At 49.5% G+C, this 21,688-nt stretch overlaps 1 protein-coding gene across 7 annotated transcripts in view; it reads left to right on the top strand.

The window, feature by feature from the left end:
- Positions 1 to 21,688, top strand: part of NATD1 (N-acetyltransferase domain containing 1) — a 48,239-nt gene that overhangs the window by 11,501 nt on the left and 15,050 nt on the right. For all 7 annotated transcript variants that reach the window (XM_029053955.2, XM_029053942.2, XM_029053949.2 and 4 more), the window contains exon 2: positions 16,199 to 16,317. In XM_029053955.2, coding sequence (XP_028909788.1) covers positions 16,199 to 16,317 — 119 coding nt within the window. The remainder of the gene's footprint in view (positions 1 to 16,198; positions 16,318 to 21,688) is intronic.

The raw sequence follows: 21,688 nt of genomic DNA, 5'->3' as shown, positions 1-21,688 counted from the left end.
TCAGAGGACCTGGGTTATGAAGCCAGCTCCTCCACTTGTCTACTGCGTGACCATGGGCAAGTCACTTGATATCCCTGTGCCTGTTACCTCATCTGTAAAATGGAGATTAAGACTGTAAACCCCATGTGAGACACGGACTGTGTCCAACCTGATTATCTTGTATCTACCCCAGCGTGTCTTAGAGTGCCTGGTACATAGTAAGTGCTTAAATATCATTACCAAAAAAAAAAAAGACACTGAGTTCAGAGCTCAAATGCAGGGGAAAAAATAAATAACTCTCCCTTTACCAACTTTAAAATTGGGTTGAGATGTTTAACTAGAGATTTTACAAAAACTTAATAATAATAATGTTAGTATGTGTTAAGCGCTTACTATGTGCAGAGCACTGTTCTAAGCGCTGGGATAGATACAGGATAATCAGGTGGTCCCACGTGAGGTTCACAGTTAATCCCCATTTTACAGATGAGCTAACTGAGGTCCAGAGAAGTTAAGTGACTTGCCCACAGTCACACAGCTGACAAGTGGCAGAGCCGGGATTCGAACCTATGACCTCTGACTCACAAGCCCGGGCTTTTTCCACTTGTCTTTGCCAAGCGCACACTTGATTTTGAAAATGTCATAGCTTTTAAAAAAGTAATTACTGTCAGAAAATAACCTTAGACCTCAAAGATATTTTTCTTTTCTACTATGTATTTCAGGAGCAGAGATGTTTTTAACTGTCTTTTCCAAAGTGGCCCAAAATCAATCAGTCATTCATATTTATTGAGCACTTACTGTGTCCAGAGCACTGTACTAAGCGTTTGAGAGAGTACAATGAAAACAGTAGAACAGACACATTCCCTGCCCACAACGAGCTTTACAATCTAGAGGAGGAGACAGACATTAATATAAATTACAAATATGTACCTAAGTGCTGTGGGGCTGGGAGGAGGGATGAATAAAGGGAGCAAGTCAGAGTAATACAGGAGTGGGAGAAGAGGAAGGGAGGGCTTAGGGAAAAAATAAAATTCTTGATCGTCGGGCTTATTTCTCTGTAGCTATCTGTCAGTTATCTGGGTGATAATGGGGTCAGGAAGAGGATGGATAATTGAAATCTTGGAATAATCCGAAGAATTCTTCTTCGCCTATTGTTTCAACCTCTTTTCCCATGCAACCATTTCTTAAGAACTGCGGGCGAGCAGCAAAATTGATGGGTGTTTCATCGCTTCTAAATACATAGACCTTCTTTCACCTTGCATTTAAATGACCAAAAAGAGGGCATTTTGGGACGGAGGAAGAGGAGAAGCAGGGGACCGGGGTAATCCACATGCTAATCAGGCCGTGGTTAATTGAGAGAGAGGCTTAAGCTTCTTTCCCAAGGGGACCTTAGTTTTCATCAAATCCTGGCCTCTGGAGTTGCTTGTTTTAAACGGAGATGGGATTCTCCTCTGGGTCTTGCCTTTGATTATTGTTTAGTGATAGTAATAGAGTAGGGTTACATTTTGGAGATTAATTGGGAAACCTTTCTAGCATTGACAGTGCCTTCTCGAAATCAGAAGCAGTGTGGTCTGGGGGAAAGAGCATAGGCCTGGTAGTTAGAGGAGCTTGGTTTTAATCCCACCCCCGCCACTGGTCTGCTCTGTAATCTTGGGCAAGTCCCTTCTCTGCCTCAGTTATCCCATCTGAAATAAAACGGGGATGATGACTGAGAGCCCCATGTCAGACGGGGACTGGGTCCAACCTGATTATCTTGTGTCTACCCCAGAGCTTAGTACAGTGTCTGGCGCACAGTAAGTACTTAAAGGATACCATATTAAGAAAAAAACAGATTTAGGGCCTATTGAGTATTAGGAATCGAGGTACCGACTCTATCTGCCTAACCTTAGAACTCCTAGGTGTGGAAAAGGAAAATGAAAAAAGAGCTCCCCACCCTAGCATCTTTTTAAAAAAACTTCTCAAATCGCTACTTACAAGAGTAGATTTGAATTTGTCGGTCATTTGTATTTATTGATTCATTCATTTGAACTACAAGGCTACATAAAAAAAAAATCGAAACTAATTGTTTAATGTCCAATCATTGGTAGTCCAATTATTAACAAAATCAGTCACTGGTACATATTCGTATTCTGACCCCCACACTTAATCCTAACCTTAACTCCACTGAGGGTTATTTTGACTGTCAAAGTTGTTGCCAGATAGATTTCGTTTTCCAAAAATTCATTTTTCTATATTGGTCAATGACTGGCTTTAGGCATTTGATTTTAGGCCATTTTCCACCCCAATCGATCCATCGTATTTACTGAATGCTTACTGTGGGAGGAGTGCTGTTCTAAGCGCTCGGGAGAGTGCCGTATAACAGAGTTGGTAGCCATGTTCCAGCCCACAAGCTTACTGCCTAGTAGACGAGACAGACGTTAATATAAATAAATTGTAGATACGTACGTCGGTGCGGTAGGGCGTAAACCCAAGTGCGAGGGCGATGCAGAAGTGAGTGGGAGAAGGAGATGAAGGCCACTGCAGAGGGTTACTTACCATGTCGGATGGAAGCGTGTCCCCAAGGTGACAGCTATTGGGTCAGGAAGACCTTCCAGCCCCCTCAATGGGAAAGCTTAGTGGAAGTCACCGAACAGAAGTAAAAATCTAGGCAGGTCCAAAAGGAGTTTGAAGAGTGCCTCACAAGGAATTGCAAAGCTGCCAATACGTGGACGGAGTCTTCAAGTCTGCTGGAAACTAGCTAGGGGATCGCCGGGGCCCCTGGGTGTGAAGAAGACAGTCGAGAAGCTCCGTGAGTTCCTTACTTTGGTCTTTCCTGAGGACGATTCCCTAGTCAGATTGTTTCTGCAGTGGGCGGGTCAGAGAAACTGGCTCAAACTATAGCAGCTGAACAGAATATTCTAGACCAAATTGCTAAGCATCATGTCTGAAAATATCTGGGATCTAATGGCTCCCGCCCGAGAGTTCTGAAGGAATCTGCTAGGAAGCAGCGTGACGCCTGCCGGGGGCACGTAAGCTGTTGAAACCGACAACCGTGATACCGGTGGATCGGTTGTAGTTCTGGTCTGGCAGTAGTTCCTGCAGAAGCTTCCCGGGAATTATGGACTGGCAAATTGGCAGCGTCTATCGTCAGGTTTAAGATTGGCGAGCACTTGGAGAAAACCTGGTTTCTCCCAGAGGAAATTGAGCCTCCCAGTCAATCGTATTTAATAATGATGACATTTGTTAAGGGTTTGCTATGTGCAAAGCACTCTTCTAAGCGCTGGGGTCGATGCAAGGTAATCAGGATGTCCCACATAGGGCTCACGGGCTTCATCCCCTTTTTACAGATGAGGGAACTGAGGCCCAGAGAAGTTAAGTGACTTGCTCAAAGTCATACAGCTGACAAGAGGCAGAAGCACATCGTGTGCAGAGGGAGTACAATATAATGCTTGGGGGGTACAATATAACAGAGTTGGTAGACATGTTCCCTGCCCCCAAGGACAGTGCTCCAACTGTAAGAACAGCACTTGGCACACAGCAAGCACTTAAATACCATTTAAAAAGAAAATTTACAGTCTAATGTTCCCAATCCCCTGGATCTCTTGGAAGGGATCAATAAAACATGTGAAAAAAGAAACCAATAGACCTGATATACCTAGATTTTTTTTCAAAAGGACTTTGCCAAGACTTTTATAAAAGCTGAATAATCGTGGGATTGGAGGAAAATTCCATCGTCAATAGAAAAGCAGTTAAAAAGATGTCAAACAAAAGGATGGTATAAATGACCACTTGAGAATTGAGAGGTATAAATGGGGGAGGCCCCCTAAGGTTTGCTGCCAAAGGAGCGGAAAAAAGCCGTGTGTGGTGAAATTGCCGGGTTATCAGATGACCTTGAGTTTTTCCAAGGGGTGAAATGCAAAAAGTTCTCATAAAGCTGAGGGAGTGGACCAAAAATGGCAAAAAAACAACTGAACGCAAGTGCAATGTAATGTGTCTAAGGAAAGAATGATTCAAAATGTAACTAAGCAATGGTAAGCTCTTTTGGGTCATAACTGGGGAAAAATCTTAGCATTGAGGAGTCCTTCATCACCTGCCCAAAGTGCATTGGTAGCCGAAAAAGCAAACCAAATGCCCAGCATCAACAGGGTGAGCACGGAGGACAATTTTCCCACTATAATAATCATTGTCTTTGTTAAGCACTTACTATTTTCTTAGCACTGGGGAAGATACAAGGCAATCGGATTATCCCAGGTGGGGCTCACAGTCTCAATCCCCATTTTCTAGATGAGGTAACTGAGGCACCGAGGAAATGAAGTGACTTACCCAAGGTCACACAGCAGACAAGTGGCGGAGCCGGGATTAGAACCCACGACCTCTGACTCCCAGGCCCGTGCTCTTGCCAGTAGGCCATGCTGCTTCAACAGACCGTGCTCACGTTCATCTGCAAGTGCAGTTCTGGTCACCCCATCTTAGCAAGGACCTATTGAGCTGGAGAAAGTACCGAGAGACAGTCAATCGTGTTTCAGTGTTTACTGTGTGCAGAGCACTGTACTAAGCACTGGGGAGAGTACGGTAAAACAGTATAACAGAGTCGGTAGACACATTCCCTGCCCACAGTGAGGCCTAGAAGGGAGAAGCAAACCAGTTGATCGGTGGGATGGAGGAGGGTCTATAGGAGGAGAGACTGAAAAGGTTACTACCCTTTAGGGTGAAAAGCTGAAAAGGGACATGAGTGAAGGGTGAGCTTTCACTCCATATGGGGCTGCACCTCCGACTCAGTAGAACATAGGAGCAAGGAGTTTCCTCTTTATTCAGTCGGTCGTATTTATCGAATGCTTACTGTGTGCACAGCACTGTATTAAGCACTTGGGAGAGTACAATATAGCAGATACATTCTCTGCGCACAGTGAGCTTACCATCTAGAGGGGGAGACAGACATTAATATAAATAAAATTACAGATACGTACATAAGTGCTCTGGGCCTGGGCTGGGGGATGAATAAAGGAAGGAAGTCAGGACAACGCAGAAGGGAGTGGGGGAAGAGGAAAGGAGGGCTTAGTCTGGGAAGCTCTCTTGGAGGAGATGGGCCTTTATTTAGGGCGTTGAAGGTGGGAAGAGTCATTGTCTGTTGGATATGAAGAGGGACAGCGTTCCAGGCCAGATGTGGGCAAAAAATAGACAAGATGGAGATATAGTGAGAAGATTGGCGTAAGAGGAGCAGAGTGTGTGGGCTGGGCTGTAGTAGGAGAATGGCCTTGACCTGAAGCAGTTCCAAGTTATCTGGAAAAGGAGTCAACAAGTTCAAAAGAAGTGACCGGGAGGTGATTTGCAGGGTAATAATAATAATAATTTTGTTATTTGTTAAATGCTCACTATGTGCCAAGCCCTGTTTTAAGCGCTGGGTGCACAGAAGGTAATCGGGCTGTCCCACGTGGGGCTCACAGTCTTCATCTCCATTTTACAGGTGGGGGAACTGAGGCACAGAGAAGTGAAGTGACTTGCCCAAAGTTACACAGTTGACAGGTGGCGGAGCCGGGATTAGAACCCACGACCTCTGACTCCCAAGCCCGGGCTCTTTCCACTAAGCCACGCTGCTTCGCTGCTTATTGTACTGCTGGGTAAATATACCCCAGTACAGGGCAAGGTCTGGTAAATAGACAGCCTCAGGCAGAGCCCCTAAGCATCTCATCAGTGAATCTGATTAGGAGAAGGCAAGGGATTTCTTTTTTTTAAATCAGATTTTGGCTGCATTTGAGGAAGATAATGCAGGAACCTCTGCTTTCCCTCTTCCTTTCTCCTTTTCGCGGGTGCAGGTGGCTGCCTGCACAAAGGGGAGGTGAAACTGTGGCCGTTTGAACTGAGTGCAGGATTCCGATAGGATCTGCTCTGGGAGAGGAAAGGGTGGATCGGGGTAAGAGGCACTTTCAGGCTGCGGCCTTATTGAATTTACAAGCAAGTCTCTGCGAAAAGGGGAGGGCCGCCTGTTATTCCAACTCCAGTCTTCTCAGTCTCTGAGGTAGCCCTGAAATTCATTAGCTATTTTTCTTTCCCCCTTCTCCCTTCCTTCCCCCCCCCCCCCCCCCCCAAAGCCCTGCCCCCGGAGCAGCAGCAGTTGAACGGAAAACCCAGCCTGGATTTTTCTCCGGTCTCTCTTTGGGAGGGAAAGACTGAAAACAGAGATAAGGGGAACCTTGCTGGCTGCCAGCTGGCCTCTATCTTCCTGTGTGTCCGTCTCTGTCCCTTCCCTTTCACAGAGCCGGCTTTGAGGTGCCCCGTTTGGGTAAGTGGTGACGTGAGTCCCACATCTGCAGTGAAAGGGACTCTTGTTTCCACATCATGATCCCATAGCTTGGATTTCTCCCGAGGGACCTGCTTCTTCCACACAATATCGCTGGGGGAACTCTGGCGAGGTGGCGGGAGGAAACAGAGGAAAGAGTTAGCTCTGCCAGTCCATTTTACAGATGGTAAAAGGGAGGCACAGAGTACTGGAAGTGACTCTTCCTGACCTCCGAATCCCTAGCCGTAGAATGTCAGAAGGTCGTGGTTCAGATCAGACTAAATGTCACTGATTCTTCCTCATTTTTACCCTCTGTTTGCCTTCCAAATTCATGCCCTGCACCCAGGGTCTCTGTTCCCCAGTATCTCCTCACTTTTTCTCTACCGCACCCTCCTGTTCTCTCCGGTTGGGGCTTCCCACAGATCTTTCCAGTATCCCTTGGCTCCACTTTGAGAAACCACCCATGAACGTGAGCACACCCCCCCCCCCCCCACTCGAATATTCTCTCCCTGCTCTTCCATCCCCCCACTCCGTGATCTGTCCGTCTTGGAGAGTGAGGAGCAGGAATCCAAGTCGAAAACTGGGCTCCAACTGCTCCTTCTGGAAAGTTGATCTTCGAGAGCGGTGACTGGGTGCGTGGGCTCCTTCCCATCAACAAGAATTCATCGATTTCCGTGGACCTCGACAGTTTTGAATCCATTGCTAGAGGTGGAGGCAGGATGCTATGGGTCGGGCTTTGGGGGTGGAGGTTACTAGGGTTGATGCGGGGGGAGGTTTCCCTGCTTCTTCATGCCCCCCCAACAGTGGGGGTTTACACAGGTGGGGAGAAAACCTTCCTCTTACTTGCTCTGGGCCCAGTCACTGCCCCCATTGTCCCCCATTCTGTCCTCCTTGCAGTTGGGGAGGAAAGAAGGGATGAGGCCTGGATGGAAGAATAGTCTGGTCCAAGTCCAGACCTCAGAGCTATTCCTTAACCCCAAATTTCAAATCCAGTTGTTCTACCACACCAAACAGAGGCAGGTCCCCCTGAAGATGTGTGCTCTGGGCTCTGAAGAGGCTTGTGGGAGACGGACACCTTGTTCCGGGTCTCCTAGGGCCAGCGAGGGCTCACCGGACGCTGCTGGAATCGCCAGGCTTTCCAAAGGGCACGCGCCCCGCTCCACGAATCTTCTCTAGGACGCCGCGCCCCTCAAGTGGGAAAGAGGACTCCCCGCCGGGTCCCTTCATCCTTCTTTGGAATCGGTTGTCCCATCGGGTTCCTCGGCGGGCTTCTCGCTGCCTCTGCGGATTGGGGGGCGGGGGTTCTGAACCCGAGGGTCTTTCCATCAGCGGAGGGCCACGGAGGCTGACCCTTCGCAACGCCCCCTGCTTATGTCTCAAGCCCACGTTCAGCTGCCGGTCACGCGGAACGCTTGTCCGCTCTGCCCGGCAAAATCTCCCTTGGCCATTTGCTACCGTCACCACCAAGGACTGCACCCCTTCAGCGGCGGCATCTGCATCCCAGGCTTCAGGGGACAAGGTGCCCCTCAGCAGCCCTCCTCCTGGACGTGATTCTCCAGTACCAATGTCGGCCAGGTATGGGCCTGATTACCCCAGCGCCATCCCTTCTCAGAGCTAGCTGGGGTAAGGCCCAAGGGAGGAGCCGGTCCCGGCTAAATGTTTCAGGGTATTCGTTGGTTCATTCAATTGTATTTATTGAGTGCTTCCTATGTGCAGAGCACTGTACTAAGCGCTTGGAATGTACCATTCAGCAACAGATATTTGTTCCCTCCAGGACCTGAGCAGGACTTGGAATCAGAGAGGTGTGGGTTTGTATTTTGACTGCTTTGCCTGGAGTCTCCTGAGGAACAGCTTCTTTGGAAAGGGTCTTGGGGACCAGAAAAGGGAAGCTCAACCCTGTGCATCAGGGAGCAACCTGAAGCCCAAGTTCCCTAAACCTCGGGTTAATTTTGAGGCAAATCATTAGCAGAGAATAAGATCGGCCAGAAAATGTTCTAGTTTGGGGGCGGGGGGCGGCGGTTTATGGCTGGCTACTGCTGCTTTCCCCTCCTCACGCGGTTCAAAAGCTCTTCATCCTGCTTCTTTCCTAAGAGCTCCCTCCTCCTGCTTCCCATGACCCTCCTTCCCAACACCGGCTTGTGCCCCTTATGGGACACCCCCCCCCCCAATCTTTCCTACTCACTCTCTCAGATGCCCTGCTGAACAGCTCTTCTGTTTGCCCGAGTTATGGATTTTACCTTTCTGCAAAAATGCTCTTCTGATCGGTCCGCAGAGCCCTAACTCCCAATCTCATGAGAACCTCCCAGTGGTTGAAATAAGACTTTCATCCACCTTCACAGAGGAGATGTCGCTTGTTGAACGGCCGGGGCAGCAAGAGGCAGTTTGACATGAGCTCTTGCAGCGAAGAACCTTTGCCTACTCCTGGACGGGAAGTCTTTCCCTCAGCATCCAGCCATCCCTGGAATGAAGCAAGAGCATCTTAAGAAAGCTCAAAGGAGCCTTCTTCTACATTGGAAGATCCTTGAGGGCAGAAATCATTTCTACTAACTCTACTGTACCTCTCCCAAGAGCATAGTACAGTGCCCTGCATACAGAGAGCACTCCATTAATGCCAGTGATTCCAATTCCAAGGTGGGTGTGATGGTCAGTCACTGGAGTTTCATTTGGCAGGGGAGGATCCTCCCCATCTCTAGGAAATGGAGTGAGATAACTCCCTCCCCCATAGCTTTGGGATGGAGGCGGGCATCCTATCACGGGACGACTCTGAAAGATCGTGGAGATTTAGGGGTTTGGCTTTTTCCGTGCCCCCGTTATAATTCCTCTCCTGGTCCGGGTTCCCCCTCTCCCCGCTCTCGAGAATAAGGTCCCCTCTGGCGTTGGGCGCAGCGTGTTTGTAACCGGAGCCATCCAACCTGCAGTGACTTTAAACAGAGCTACTGCTCCCAGGGAGCTGGCTGACGGAGAGGGTCTCTGGGAATATTTGGGCTCCCAAAAATCCAGTCCCCAGATTACCCTCAGCCAAACTCCTCTGCTGAAAAATTAGCACTTGAAGTAAAGCTGGAACAGCTGGTCTTTGGTGGCTACAAAACTATAGGCTAACCCTGGCCTGCTGACTGAGCAGACTCAGGGAAGAGGAGTGGTGAGGGGGAAAAAATGCCACCTTCTGTTCCAGGCCTTGTTTATTCCTGATGCTGCCTCTCTGTCATTTCACTGTCTGTTCCTTCCCCTTTGCGATGGACCTTCCGTCTTTTCTCAGAGGGCATTAAGCTTTCTCAGAGGGTATTAAGCGCTGGGAGAAAATACACAGGTGGGAACTGAACACAGTCCTTGACCCTTGTGGGACTCAATCACAATCACGGTACACTAAACTGGAACTTCCTTGAGAGCAGGGATCCTGTCTGTCAACTCTGTTGCATTCTCTTCCAAATGCTTAGTACAGTGCCCTGAACACTATATGCACTTAATAAATACCCTTGATTGTCAAACCCCAGCCATTCTTGGTAGCACTGTCAGTCAATCCCTGGTGTTTATTGAGTGCTTACTATGTGCGGAGTACTGCACTAAACATTTAAGAGGGTAAAATACAACAGAGTTGACAGACGAGTTCCCTGCGCGTCTAGACTGACTGACCCCAGTCGGGCTCTGCCTTTCCACCTTGCAAATGTCTCTAATCCAAAGAGGGAGCTCTCAGCCCTTTTGAAGCAAAATACAAAGACCAAACCCTAGGCCAAAAGTGGCTTGTAGGTCCTCAGATGTGTAGACCCCTCTCTAGGCGCTGGGTATAGAAACAGTTCCGCTCTATCGCGGGGATTATATCCCCGGAGAACCTTGCCTTACAGGAAGCTCATACTCTTCAGGCTGAGGCCGATGCAGATGTAAAATTGTTTTTTCTGACATCGCCTCATGTTGTTTTCAGATAGATGTGTGTTGAAAGAGCATTCTGATTTTTTTTTAAATGGTATTTGTTAAATGTTTTTTATGTGCTATGCTCTGTTCTAAGCGCTGGGGGTACACTCAGGTTGGGCACACTCCATGTCTTTCATGGAGCTCACAGTGTTAATCCCCATTTTACTGATGAGGTGACTGAGGCACAGAGCAGTTAAGTGGCTTGCCCAAGGTCACACAGCAGACTAATGAGGAGAGGATTAGAACCCAGGTCCTTCTGACTCCTAGGCCCGTGGTCTATCTACTACGCCACACTGCCTCCCAACAGTGTGCTAACCACAGCATGGCATGTAATGGTGGTATTTGTTAATCGCTTACAGTGTGCCAAGCACTGTTCTAAGCGCTGGGGTAGATACAAGGTAATCAGGGTGTCCCACGTGGGGCTCCGTAAAATCCCCATTTTACAGATGAGGGAACTGAGGCACAAAGAAGTGAAGTGACTTGCCCAAAGTCACACAGATGACAAGTGGCGCAGCCAGGATTAGAACCCACGACCAGTGACTCTGAAGCCTGTGCTCTTTCCACTGAGCCACGCTGCAGCATGGAATGAAAATGCACACCATGGATGAACTGATTCTTGTTATTACACTCACACTTCTGTAGCAGAAACAGCTTGGGCTAGTAATGTGCTGATGGAAGATGAAGAAGAAAGCAGGCCTAATTAGCCTTTGGTATAAGGTGGTCCAAAATTGGTGGTGATTCATCATCATCATTAATAATAATAATGTTGGTATTTATTAAGCGCTTACTCTGTGCAGGGCACTGTTTTAAGCGCTGGGGGAGATACAGGGTAATCAGGTTGTCCCACGTGTGGCTCTCAGTCTTCATCCCCATTTTCCAGATGAGATCACTGAGGCACAGAGAAGTGAAGTGACTTGCCCACAGTCACACAGCTGACAAGTGGCAGATCCGGGATTCAAACCCATGACCTCTGACTCCCAAGCCCAGGTTCTTTCGACTGAGCCACGCTGCTTCTTCTCATCATGAAGCCCCCTCTCCCCCCCCCCCCCCGTTCCCCACCCCCCACCATGTGGGGCAAGGACTGCCTCAACTGAGATATCTTGTATCTTCCTTGGTGCTTAGTAATAATAACAATAATTGTGGTTTTTAAGCGCTTTATACACGAAGCCCCGTACTAAGCACTGGAGTAGCTACGAGATCACCAGCTCTCATATGGGGCTCACTGTCCAAATAGGCGGGAGAACGGGTAATTGACTCCCCTTTTTGCAGGTGAGGAAACTGAGGCAAAGACAAGTTAAATGACTTACCCACGGTCACGCAGACCACTAGTACTGTGCTTGACACATAATAAGCCCTTAACAAATACCACAAATCATTACTTGTAATTATAATTTCATTATTGCTGCCGTTTTTAGAGATGCGCCACTCCACTTAGTTAAGGAACAGGTATTTTTGCAGAACGCAATCTGTTGGTCAGAATTTTCTGAGCCTAGTAATGTATAGTAAAATCTATAGTATAGTAATGTAGAGTAAAATCTATAAGAGATTTTCCCCACAATCTTCCTTCCTCCTCCTCCAAACACAGACAGAGGATTCCTTCTTGAGGGTTTCCTGCCTCTCCCCACTTCAGTCCACACTTCGGTCTGTGGCCCATCATTTTTCTAAAAAAAAATCGTTCCATGCACTTCTCGCGACTCCTCAAAAACCTCCAGTGGTGGCCGGAACAGCTCCACATCAAACAGCAACTCCTTACCAGCAGCTTTAAAACGCTCCATCAACTCTCCCACTCCTAACTCACCTTGCTCATCTCCTTCTACACTCCACCCCCGACACTCTACCCCTCTGACGCCAACCTACTTACTTCCCCTCCCTCTCATCTCTCACTGCTGACGCCTTCCTCACCTCCACCCACTTGTCGGGAACTCCTTCCCCACTGAAGAGAAGCAGCGTGGCTCAGTGGAAAGAGCTTGGGAGTCAGAGGTCGTGGGTTTGAATCCCGGCTCTGCCCATTTGTCAGCTGCGTGACTGTGGGCAAGTCACTTCACTTCTCTGTGCCTCAGAGACCTCATCTGGAAAATGGGGATTAAGACTGTGAGCCTCACTTGGGGCAACCTGATGACCCTGTATCTACCCCAGTACTTAGAACAGTGCTCTGCACACAGTAAGCGCTTAACAATTACCAACATTATTATTATTATTCATATCCAACAGACCATCACTCTCCCCATCGTCAGTGCCCTACTAAAAGCCTAACTTCTGGAAGAAGCCCGACGAGCCCCTCATTTTCCCCACCCTATTCCCCTTCCCTTTTGCATCGCCTGGGCACTAGGGTCTGTAGCCCTTAAGCACTCTAATCATCACCCCACCCCCAGCCCCAAAGCGCTTCTGTGTACGATCAGCCTCATACTCTGTTGCTTCCCTTGTCTGAAATGAATTTTAATATCTATCTCCCCGGCTAGATTTTAAGCTGCTTGAAGGCAGGGATGATGTCCACCTGCTCTACTGTACTTGAAGCTTAGTGCTCCTCACAGTAAAGGCTTGATAAATACCACCGATTGGCTATTTTCTCAGGGAGCTTCACCTTAGGTGTTACTTTGGTGTTCTTAACTCTACTGCTGTTTTGGGGTGGGAGGAAGGGCAAGGTAAAGGACATTTAAGGGAGGAAGTCACTCCCATGAGCACCTCCATTCCTGATGGTGGAGGCTAGAGTAGGGAAGAGGGGAATTAATCCACGTTAGAGTCTGTCCATAATAAAATAATAATAATAATTGTGGTTTTTAAGCACTTAGTATGTGCCAGACACTGTACTAAGCTCTGGGGTAGATACAAGCAAATCGGGTTGGAAACAGTCCCTCCCCTCATGGGGCTCTCAGTCTAAATCCCCATTTTACAGACGAGGGAACTGAGACAGAGGAAATGAAGCGACTTGCCCGAGGCCATAAACCAGACGAGTAGGAGAGCCGGGATTAGAACCCATCACCTTCTGATTCCCTGGCCTGTGAGCGTGGCTGGGGAAGCAGCGTGGCTCAGTGGAAAGAGCCCGGGCTTGGGAGTCAGAGGTCATGGGTTCGACTCCCGGCTCTGCCACTTGTCAGCTGTGTGACCGTGGGCAAGTCACTTAACTTCCCTGTGCCTCAGTTACCTCATCTGTAAAATGGGGATTAACTGTGAGCCTCACATGGGACGACCTGATTTCCCTGTATCTACCCCAGCGCTTAGAACAATGCTCTGCACATAGTAAGCGCTTAACAGATACCAACATTATTATTACTATTATGCCGTGTTTCCCAAGTGGCGGAGAGAGCATCTCTCAATCAGTCGTATTTGAATGCTCACTGTGTGCAGAACACTGTATTAAGCGCTTGGGAGAGTACAAAACAGAACAGTGAGTGTATAATCTAATAATTGTGGTATTTATTAAATGCCTACTATATGCCAGGCACTGTATTAAGCGCTGGGGTGGACACAAGCAAATTGGGTTGGACACAGTCCCTGTCCCACGTGGGGCTCATGGATCTTCTCATTTTCCAGATGTGGTAGCTGAGGCCCAGAGAAATGAAGTGATTTGCTCAAGGTCTCACAGCAGATAAGTGGCGGAGCCGGGAATACTCAAGGTCTCACAGCAGATAAGTGGCGGAGCCGGGATTACAATCCGGGTCCTTCTGACTCCCAGGCCCCGGCTGGGCCCGGGCTAAATAAATTAAGGCTATCTACCCCAGTGCTGTGGGGATGAGGGGAGGGTGAATAAAGGGAGCAGATGGTCTCCCTAATGGCCCTCCATTCCCAGGCAAAGAATACCACTAGTTTTTCATAGCTTCTCTAAAATCTTGCCCTACCTAAATCTGCTCCCAAATCCACACCCACCACATGGTAAACTAGGAGGCGGTTGTATTGACAGGCCTGAGAAAAGGCAGATTATATCGTACTCTCTCAAGCGCTTAGAAAAGTGCTCAATAAATGAGATTGATTGATTGCTGCCCCTCTGATAGTGATGTTTAGTAATTGTGGTGTTTGTTAAACGTGTACTTTGCGCCAAATACTGTACTGAGGGCTGGGGCACATGCGGGGTAATCAGGTTGGTCACAGTCGCCGTTCCATATGGAGCTCACAGTCTAGATAAAGGGGAAGGAGGACGGAATTGGAGGACAGGTGCTCCCATCCTTCCAAAAACGGTGACCCACCAGGACCGGCTCCCGGGAGACAGAAGAGCTGAGAGAGTCAAGCTACCCCTTCGGGGCCGTTTCTCTCCTGCGAAGCTGGGTATCCCTCTCGGGTGCAGTATTTGTATTTTGGTCTTTAGCATTCACCGCAGAGGGCCCTTCTCTCCAGAGAGCTGAGGGGTCAGCAAGCACCATATAAAAATGACCCAAGGGGTGCCGGGGGACAGACATGCCTATTTTGTTGACGGGGAGATTGAGGTGGAGGGAAGAAAAATGAGCAGCCCGAGTTGGTGGTGGTAGGTAGGTGGTCCGGATGCCCGGCCTGCGACTTTCTGTGTGCTCCATTTACTGCCTCTCCTGCATCGCTCCAGATGCAAATTCATCTCCCAGCTTGGAGAGAAGACTACCGCCAGCCTCGGCGAGGTTCTCCGGTCCCTCGGTAAGCGTGCGGGGAGTGCTTGTGAGAAGCAGCTTGGCGTAGTGGATGGAGCACGGACCTAGGAGTCAGAAGGTCATGGCTTCTAATCCCGGCTCCGCCATTTGTCTGCCGTGTGACCCTGGGCAAGTCGCTCCGCTTCTCGGTGCCTCAGTTACCTCATCTGTCAAATGGGGAGTGAGACTGTGAACCCCACGTGGGACAGGGACCGTGTCCAACACGAGTTGCTTGTATCCACCCCAGCGCTTAGTCCAGTGCCTAGCACGGAGCGTTTGACAAATACCACGAATCTCTGCCAGCGGGTTGGGCCGTTTGCCTCCCTTCCCCCAGTGCCCCACACACAATGCGAGCCAGTCCCACGTCTATTTTCTCATGTACTTTAAGATATCATCTGCAGTCACCCCTGATGTGCCATCTTCTTCACAAAGGCGCTTTGTCTAGAGGAGACACAGTGTTCTCTGATCATGCTGCGTCATGCGTCCCCTATTAAACCGCTCGAAGAACAGACCTACCCGCTCTCTGGGACCCCAAAGCCCGGGTCTATTCGACACATCCTTCCCTCCTTCCCACAACAGCTCTTGAACCCCCTCCGCCGAACCTCTTGGGCCCGGAGAGACCGGGGGCTCCTTAGAGGATGTTTTCCCATTTTGTTTTTCGATCGATCATAAAAATCCTTCCGCATTCTGTGCCTGCTGGGGCGATCTCAAAGCGCCCGAGAGTGTAGGGTCACTTATTCTTGTTCTGGCCTGCTAGGTAGGGAGGGGTCCGGTACTGCTCTTTTTTCTCGTGGCAAATGGAGAACCCAGACTTGGGCAAGTGACTTGCCCACGGTCTCTCCTAAAGCCTCCCTCTCTCTCCTCCCTCCTCTCCTGGGAGTTGTGAGCCACTGAAATCACCCCACTGTGCCCCAAACCTGGAATCCTGGGGGGAACTGATGGATGAGTGGGGGTAGGGGGGCGTTCACTACATGCATACTTCTGCTGAGGATAAGAGGCATCCCAGGGAGAGCCCGTGAGCCCATTCCTGCTGCCTGCCTAAGTTCTTTTTACCTGGGAAGCCCCTGCTGGGAATTGCTTGTGCCTGGATTTGTATGCAGGAAGGGGGTACAAACCACAGCCATTTATTTACCGTGATCCCTTCAATTATTTAAAGCTTACGACTTGGTTAATGAATTCTATTTTAATGGCAAGTGATTAAAAATGTATTGAATTAAAAAAAAAATCAATCCCCTTTGGTTTTTAAACCCCGGGCAAGGATGCTTTTGACTGTTTTAAAGAGGCAGTTCCTAAAATGTAAGCTTTCTGCCTCAGCGACGGTGGTAAAGGCCTTATCTGCAAGCCGCAGAGGCTGAGAGGACCGGGAGGAGGGAGGGTAATTCCTTCCCCTCTTAATTCTTCGGTGCCACGCACGGCGAGGGGCCGCAGAGAGGACTAAAAGCATTTCTGTCTGTCTGCCTCTCCCCAGGTTGTCATGACCGGGCGGTGCTGCTCTATGAGTACGTGGGGAAGAGGATTGTGGACCTGCAGCACACGGAGGTCCCCGATGCCTACCGGGGGAGAGGGATAGCCAAGCACCTGGCTAAGGTACGACCGGGCCCTCCCAATCGATCGATCGGTCGGAATTCTTGACTGCTTACCGTGTGCCGAGCACGGTACTAAGCATTTAGAGTATCACCCTCCCCATCTTCAAAACCCTGTTGAAGGCACATCTTCTCCCAGAGGCCTTCCCTCACTAAACCCTCGTATCCTCTTCTCCCACTCCCTTCGGCGTCACCTTGATCTGCTCCCTTTTTGCTCCCCACAGCACTTAGGTGCATATCCGTAATTTAGATTAATGTCTGTCTCCGCCTCTGGACTGTAAGCTTGCTGTGGGCAAGGAATGAGCTTACCGGCTCTGTTATACTGTACTCTCCCAGACGGCAAATTCAGTGCTCTGCGTACAGTAAGTGTGAGATAAATAGGATGGATTTATCGATTACAATATACCAGAGTTGGTAGACAGGTTCCCTGCCCACTAGGAGTGAACAGTTTAGGGACCTAGTCTACAGTCTAGGGCTTAAAGTAACAGTCTCCCGAGGCGAGGATGTTCCCCGCCGGCTAAATGACGGTCCGTTTTTGGACATGTTGGTGGAGCAGAGGGAGAGAGATTGGCTCTAGGGAAAGGGAGAGGGCTGGGTTGCAACTTATTATTAATCATAATCATGATCATGGCACTTGTGAAGCGCTTACTCTGTGCCAGGCACTGTGCTATGTCTCGGTTTCAAAGAGGATAATCGGATCAGGCACAGTCCCTGTCCCGCAAGGGATTCAGCAGAAGGGGAGGAGACGGCAGGTGTTTCGTTCGGTCGAATTTATTGAGCGCTTACTGTGTGCAGAGCACCGTAGTAGGTGCTTGGGAATTGTAGTTTTACGGATGAGGGAACTGAGCCACCGAGAAGTTAGGTGACTTGCCCAAGGTCACCCAGCAAGCAAGTGGTGGAGCAGGGATTAGAACCCAGGCCTTTGAATCCCGGTCCTGGGGTTTTTCTAGTGGCTGCTTCTCTACTAATGTTCAAGATTTGATGTACCGGTTCCCCTGATCCAGATATGACTCCTGTTGAGGAAACATGAGTAATCCGTTCTTGATAACAGTATATGTCTCTAGGGTGTAAAGGCATTATGGGCGGGGAACATATCTGCTAATTCTGTTGTATTTTACTCTCCCGAGAGCTTAATACGGTGCTCTGCACGTAGTAAGAGCTTAGTAAATACCGTCGATCAATTAAGTGTTTAGTATGTACCAAGTGGTGGGGCAGATGGAAGAAAATCAGCGTTCTCGTACCCTGAAGGATGCCCACAGCTAACAAGATTTGAAGTCACAGTGGAAATGGTCATTTTTAAAGCATTTGAGAAATATTAATTGATCATTTAGGGGGTGTGTTGTGGCATCCTCGAGGGCGGGGCAGGGGAGCCTTCCAGCAAAGGTGGATGGCAGTGAGGTCGGAGCTTTGCTTCCGACTCAGCGCGGATCTGGGAACGGTGGAGGTCTGAGTGGGGTCAGGTCCCTCTCCAGCCGACTGCACCCCGGGAAGCGGACCTTGACTCTCCCGCTGTCCAATCCGGGTCGTCAACACGTGAGCTCAGCGAACTTTGGGCTTTGGGTCCAGGTTGTCTCGCCCGGCTAAGAGCATGGAGAGCTTGCTCGCACTCGGGGCAGTCACACCCCCTTCCCGGCCGAGAGCCACGCACCCCTCGAGCTCCTACGGGGTGATGGGGCCGGGCTGGGTGGCTGCAGAGCCTGGGGAGAGGGAAGGAGAGGGTGGGATCCCACTTGGCCAGAGGAAAACAGAACCCAAGATGGTGCCCATGGGGCCCTCCCCAGGAACATGTGATGATGATGATAATAATAATAATAACGGTGTTTAAGTGCTTACTGTGTGCCAGGTGCTATCCTAAGCACTGGGGTGGATTCAGAGCAAAACGGATAGGACGCAGTCCCTGTCCCACGTGGAGCTCACAGTCTCAATCCCCATTTTACAGATGAGGAATCTGAGGTCCAGAGAAGTGAAGTGACTTGCCCAAGGTCCCGCAGCAGATAAGGGGTGGCACCGGGAATAGAACCCATGACCTTCTGATTCTCGGGCCCATGTTCTGTCCACTGCCGCGCGCTAGTAAGAGATGCAAGAGAAACATCTGGAGCCGTGGGAATATTTATTGGTAGGGACACATGGGGTGAACAGGAACGTGAATGTGGGAGCGGCATGGCTTAGTGGAAAGAGCCCGGGCTTGGGAGTCGCAGGTCGTGGGTTCTGATCCCGGCTTCGCCACTTACCGGCTGTGTGACTTTGGGCAAGTCATTTCACTTCTCTGCGCCTCAGTTGCCTCATCTCTAAAATGGGAATTAAGACTGGGAGCCCCGTGTGGGACAACCTGATTACCTTGTACCTACCCCAGTGCTTAGAACAGCGGTTGGCACATAGTAAGCACTTAACAAATATCATCATCACCATTAATGGTGCATTCTGTTGCACACTGACCGTGGGGGTGGTTCTTTTTATTCATTCATTCATTCAATCGCATCTGTTGAGCGCTTACCGTGTGCAAAGCATTATACTAAGCACTTGGGAGAGTATATCACAACAACAAAGAGACACGTTGCCTGCCCACCGTGAGCTTCCCCACCCACCGCTGGTCTGCTCCCTGCAGGTGAGTGTGCAGCTCATTTCACGTTCCCGACAGCCTTCCTGCTTAAAAACTCCTGGGACCCGCTCCCGGGTCCAGCCTTTCCTCCGGACCGGTTTCTTCATGTATTTATTGATCGATTGATTTTTTTTTTTTATGGTATTTCATTGCTTACTATGCGTCAAGCACCGTTCTAAGCGCTGAGGTAGATACAAGATAATCAGGTTAGACCCAGTCCCTGTCCCACTTGGGGCTCACAGTCTAAATTGGAGAGGCTGGATCTAGGTTCTCATCCCGGCTCCGCCTCTTTCCTATGGTGTTTAAGCGCTTACTATGAGCGTTTCACTGTACTGAGTGCTGAGGTAGATACTGGCTAATCAGGTTGGACCCAGGCCCTGTCCCACAGAGGGCTCGCAATCTTAATCAGATGGAGCAACTGAGGCACAGAGAAGTGAAGCGACTTGCCCAAGGTCACACAGCAGTCGTGCGGCAGAGCCGGGTTTAGAGCCCAGATCCTTCCGACTCCCAGGCCCGTGCTATATCCACTGGGCCATGCTGCTTGTTTGCCGTGTGACCCTGGGCAAGTCACTGCACTTCTCTGTGCCTCAGTTACCTCATCTGTAAAATGGGGATTAAAACTGTGAGGTCCATGTGGGACAGGGACTGTGTAGATAGCTTGTACCTACTCCGGCACTTCAGTACAGCCTGGCCCGTCGAAAGTGCTTAACAAATATCATTTGGGAGTCGGGGGTCATGGGTTCTAATCCCGGGTCCACCACCTGTCTGTTTGGGCCCTCGGGCAAGTCACTTAATTTCTCTGTGCCTCAGTTACCTCATCTGTAAAATGGGGATTAAGACTGTGAGCCCCACGTAGGACAACCCGATAACCTTGTATCTATCCCAGTGCTTAGAAGAGTGCTTGCACATAGTAAGCTCTTAAATACCAGCATTATTATTATTATTATTATTAAGTCACTTCTCTGTGCCTCGTCTGTAAAATGGGGGGGGTTGAGGCTGTGAGCCCCACATGGGGCAGGGACCGTGTCGAACCCAATTTGCTTGAATCCACCCCAGCGCTTAGTGCTTAGCAGATAGTGAGCATTTAACAAATACCATAATTATTTATTTTTTTTAAAAAAAAGACTGCCCATTGATAGTTTGAAGTATTTGCTGCCTGAAAGGGCTTATGGGCAGCTTTTATTTTTTATCTTTTTTATATTCCTTCCTCCTCCCCTTCACTCATGAAGGATTCCTTTGCACTAGATCCCGAAATCCCAGTAGTTCCTCCCTGCGGTGGATTTATGGGGCAACAGGTGAGAGTCCTGCCTTCCGCAAGAGTTTCCCGAAAACAACCAGAATGGCACATACCCCTCGAAATGACACCCGGGTGACCCCCGCCGCGGCCTGAGTGATCTGGGAAGCTGCGTCAGGCTTCGGCTGGAGCGGTCCTAATCCCGAGAGCCGACGACGAGCTCTCTTACGTTCTGGTTACCGCGGGACCGTTTCTGGAAACCGGTCCTTAATCTAGGTCCTTGCCCTCCTGCCTCCACGATCTTTGCCACTCTTGCTCGGGGTGAGAAGCAACTGCGGGTGCCTGCTTTATCATTACCGTGCTGAGAGCAAAAGTTCGGGCATCCGACTTTGGTTCCGGTCTTTCGGAGATTTGGCTCTGCCACGCACTGCTCACTTTCGCTGCCGGTTGTGAGTAACTTGCCTGTTAGATTCCTACGACGCTCTTCTGCTGAAGAGTTCGACCAGCCGCACGAATTAGGGCCGCGTATATCTGGGGATACCTTAGTGTTGGTATTTGTTAAGCGCTTACTATGTGCCGAGCACTGTTCTAAGCGCTGGGGCAGATACAGGGTAATCAGGTTGGCCCACGTGAGGCTCACAGTTAATCCCCATTTTACAGATGAGGTAACTGAGGCCCAGAGAAGTGAAGTGACTTGCCCACAGTCACACAGCTGACAAGCGGCAGAGCCGGGATTAGAACCCACGACCTCTGACTCCCAAGCCCGGGCTCTTTCCACTGAGCCACGCTGCTTCTGCAAGTTTCCCTTCAAGATGTTGCTAAAAATGAAAAGGGCCGAAGAGATTCAGAAACCCCCTCGCATATCACCGTCGCTCTGTTTTAGGTGTTGGCTCTGCCCGCCTCGTCGAGTCGGTGGGGAGAAGGGGGGTCTTTTTAAAAAATTGACAAATGTTTAAGCCACTTTCCTGCTGGGCGACGTTGGGCAAGTCACTTGACTTCTCTGTACCTCGGTTTTCCTCATCCGTCAGATAAGGATGCGACACCTGTTCTCCCTCCTGCTTGGACTTTGAACCCCATGAAGGACTGTAGCTGATCTGATTGTATCCACCCCAGCACTTAGCCCAGTTGTGGGGACATAATAGGTGCTGAACAAATACCATAATCATGAGATGCTTAAAATGTATTGGGGAGAAAAGAATTTGGGAGAACTTCACGGCCTAGAGGATAGAGCGTGGACCTGGGAGTCAGAAGGACCTGGGTTCTAATGCCAGCTCTGGCACCTGTCATTCCTTCGATCGTATCTTTCGAGCGCTTACCGTGTGCGGAACACTCTACTGAACTCTTGGAAAGTACAGTTCGGCAACAGACAGAGTCCCTACCCAACAACGGGCTCACAGTGTAGAGGGCCTGCTGTGTGACCCTGGGCAAGTCACTTAACTTCCCCGTTACCTCATCTGTAAAATGGAGATTAAGACTGTGAACCCCACGTGGGATATGGATCGTATGTAGCTCGTATGTAATAATAATAATAATTGTGGTATT

Source organism: Ornithorhynchus anatinus, chromosome 2 (assembly GCF_004115215.2).
Source record: "Ornithorhynchus anatinus isolate Pmale09 chromosome 2, mOrnAna1.pri.v4, whole genome shotgun sequence".
NCBI classification, from domain to species: Eukaryota; Metazoa; Chordata; class Mammalia; order Monotremata; family Ornithorhynchidae; genus Ornithorhynchus; species Ornithorhynchus anatinus.
The sequence above is the reverse complement of the archived record's forward strand: the minus strand, read 5'-3'. Positions and strand labels throughout refer to the sequence as shown.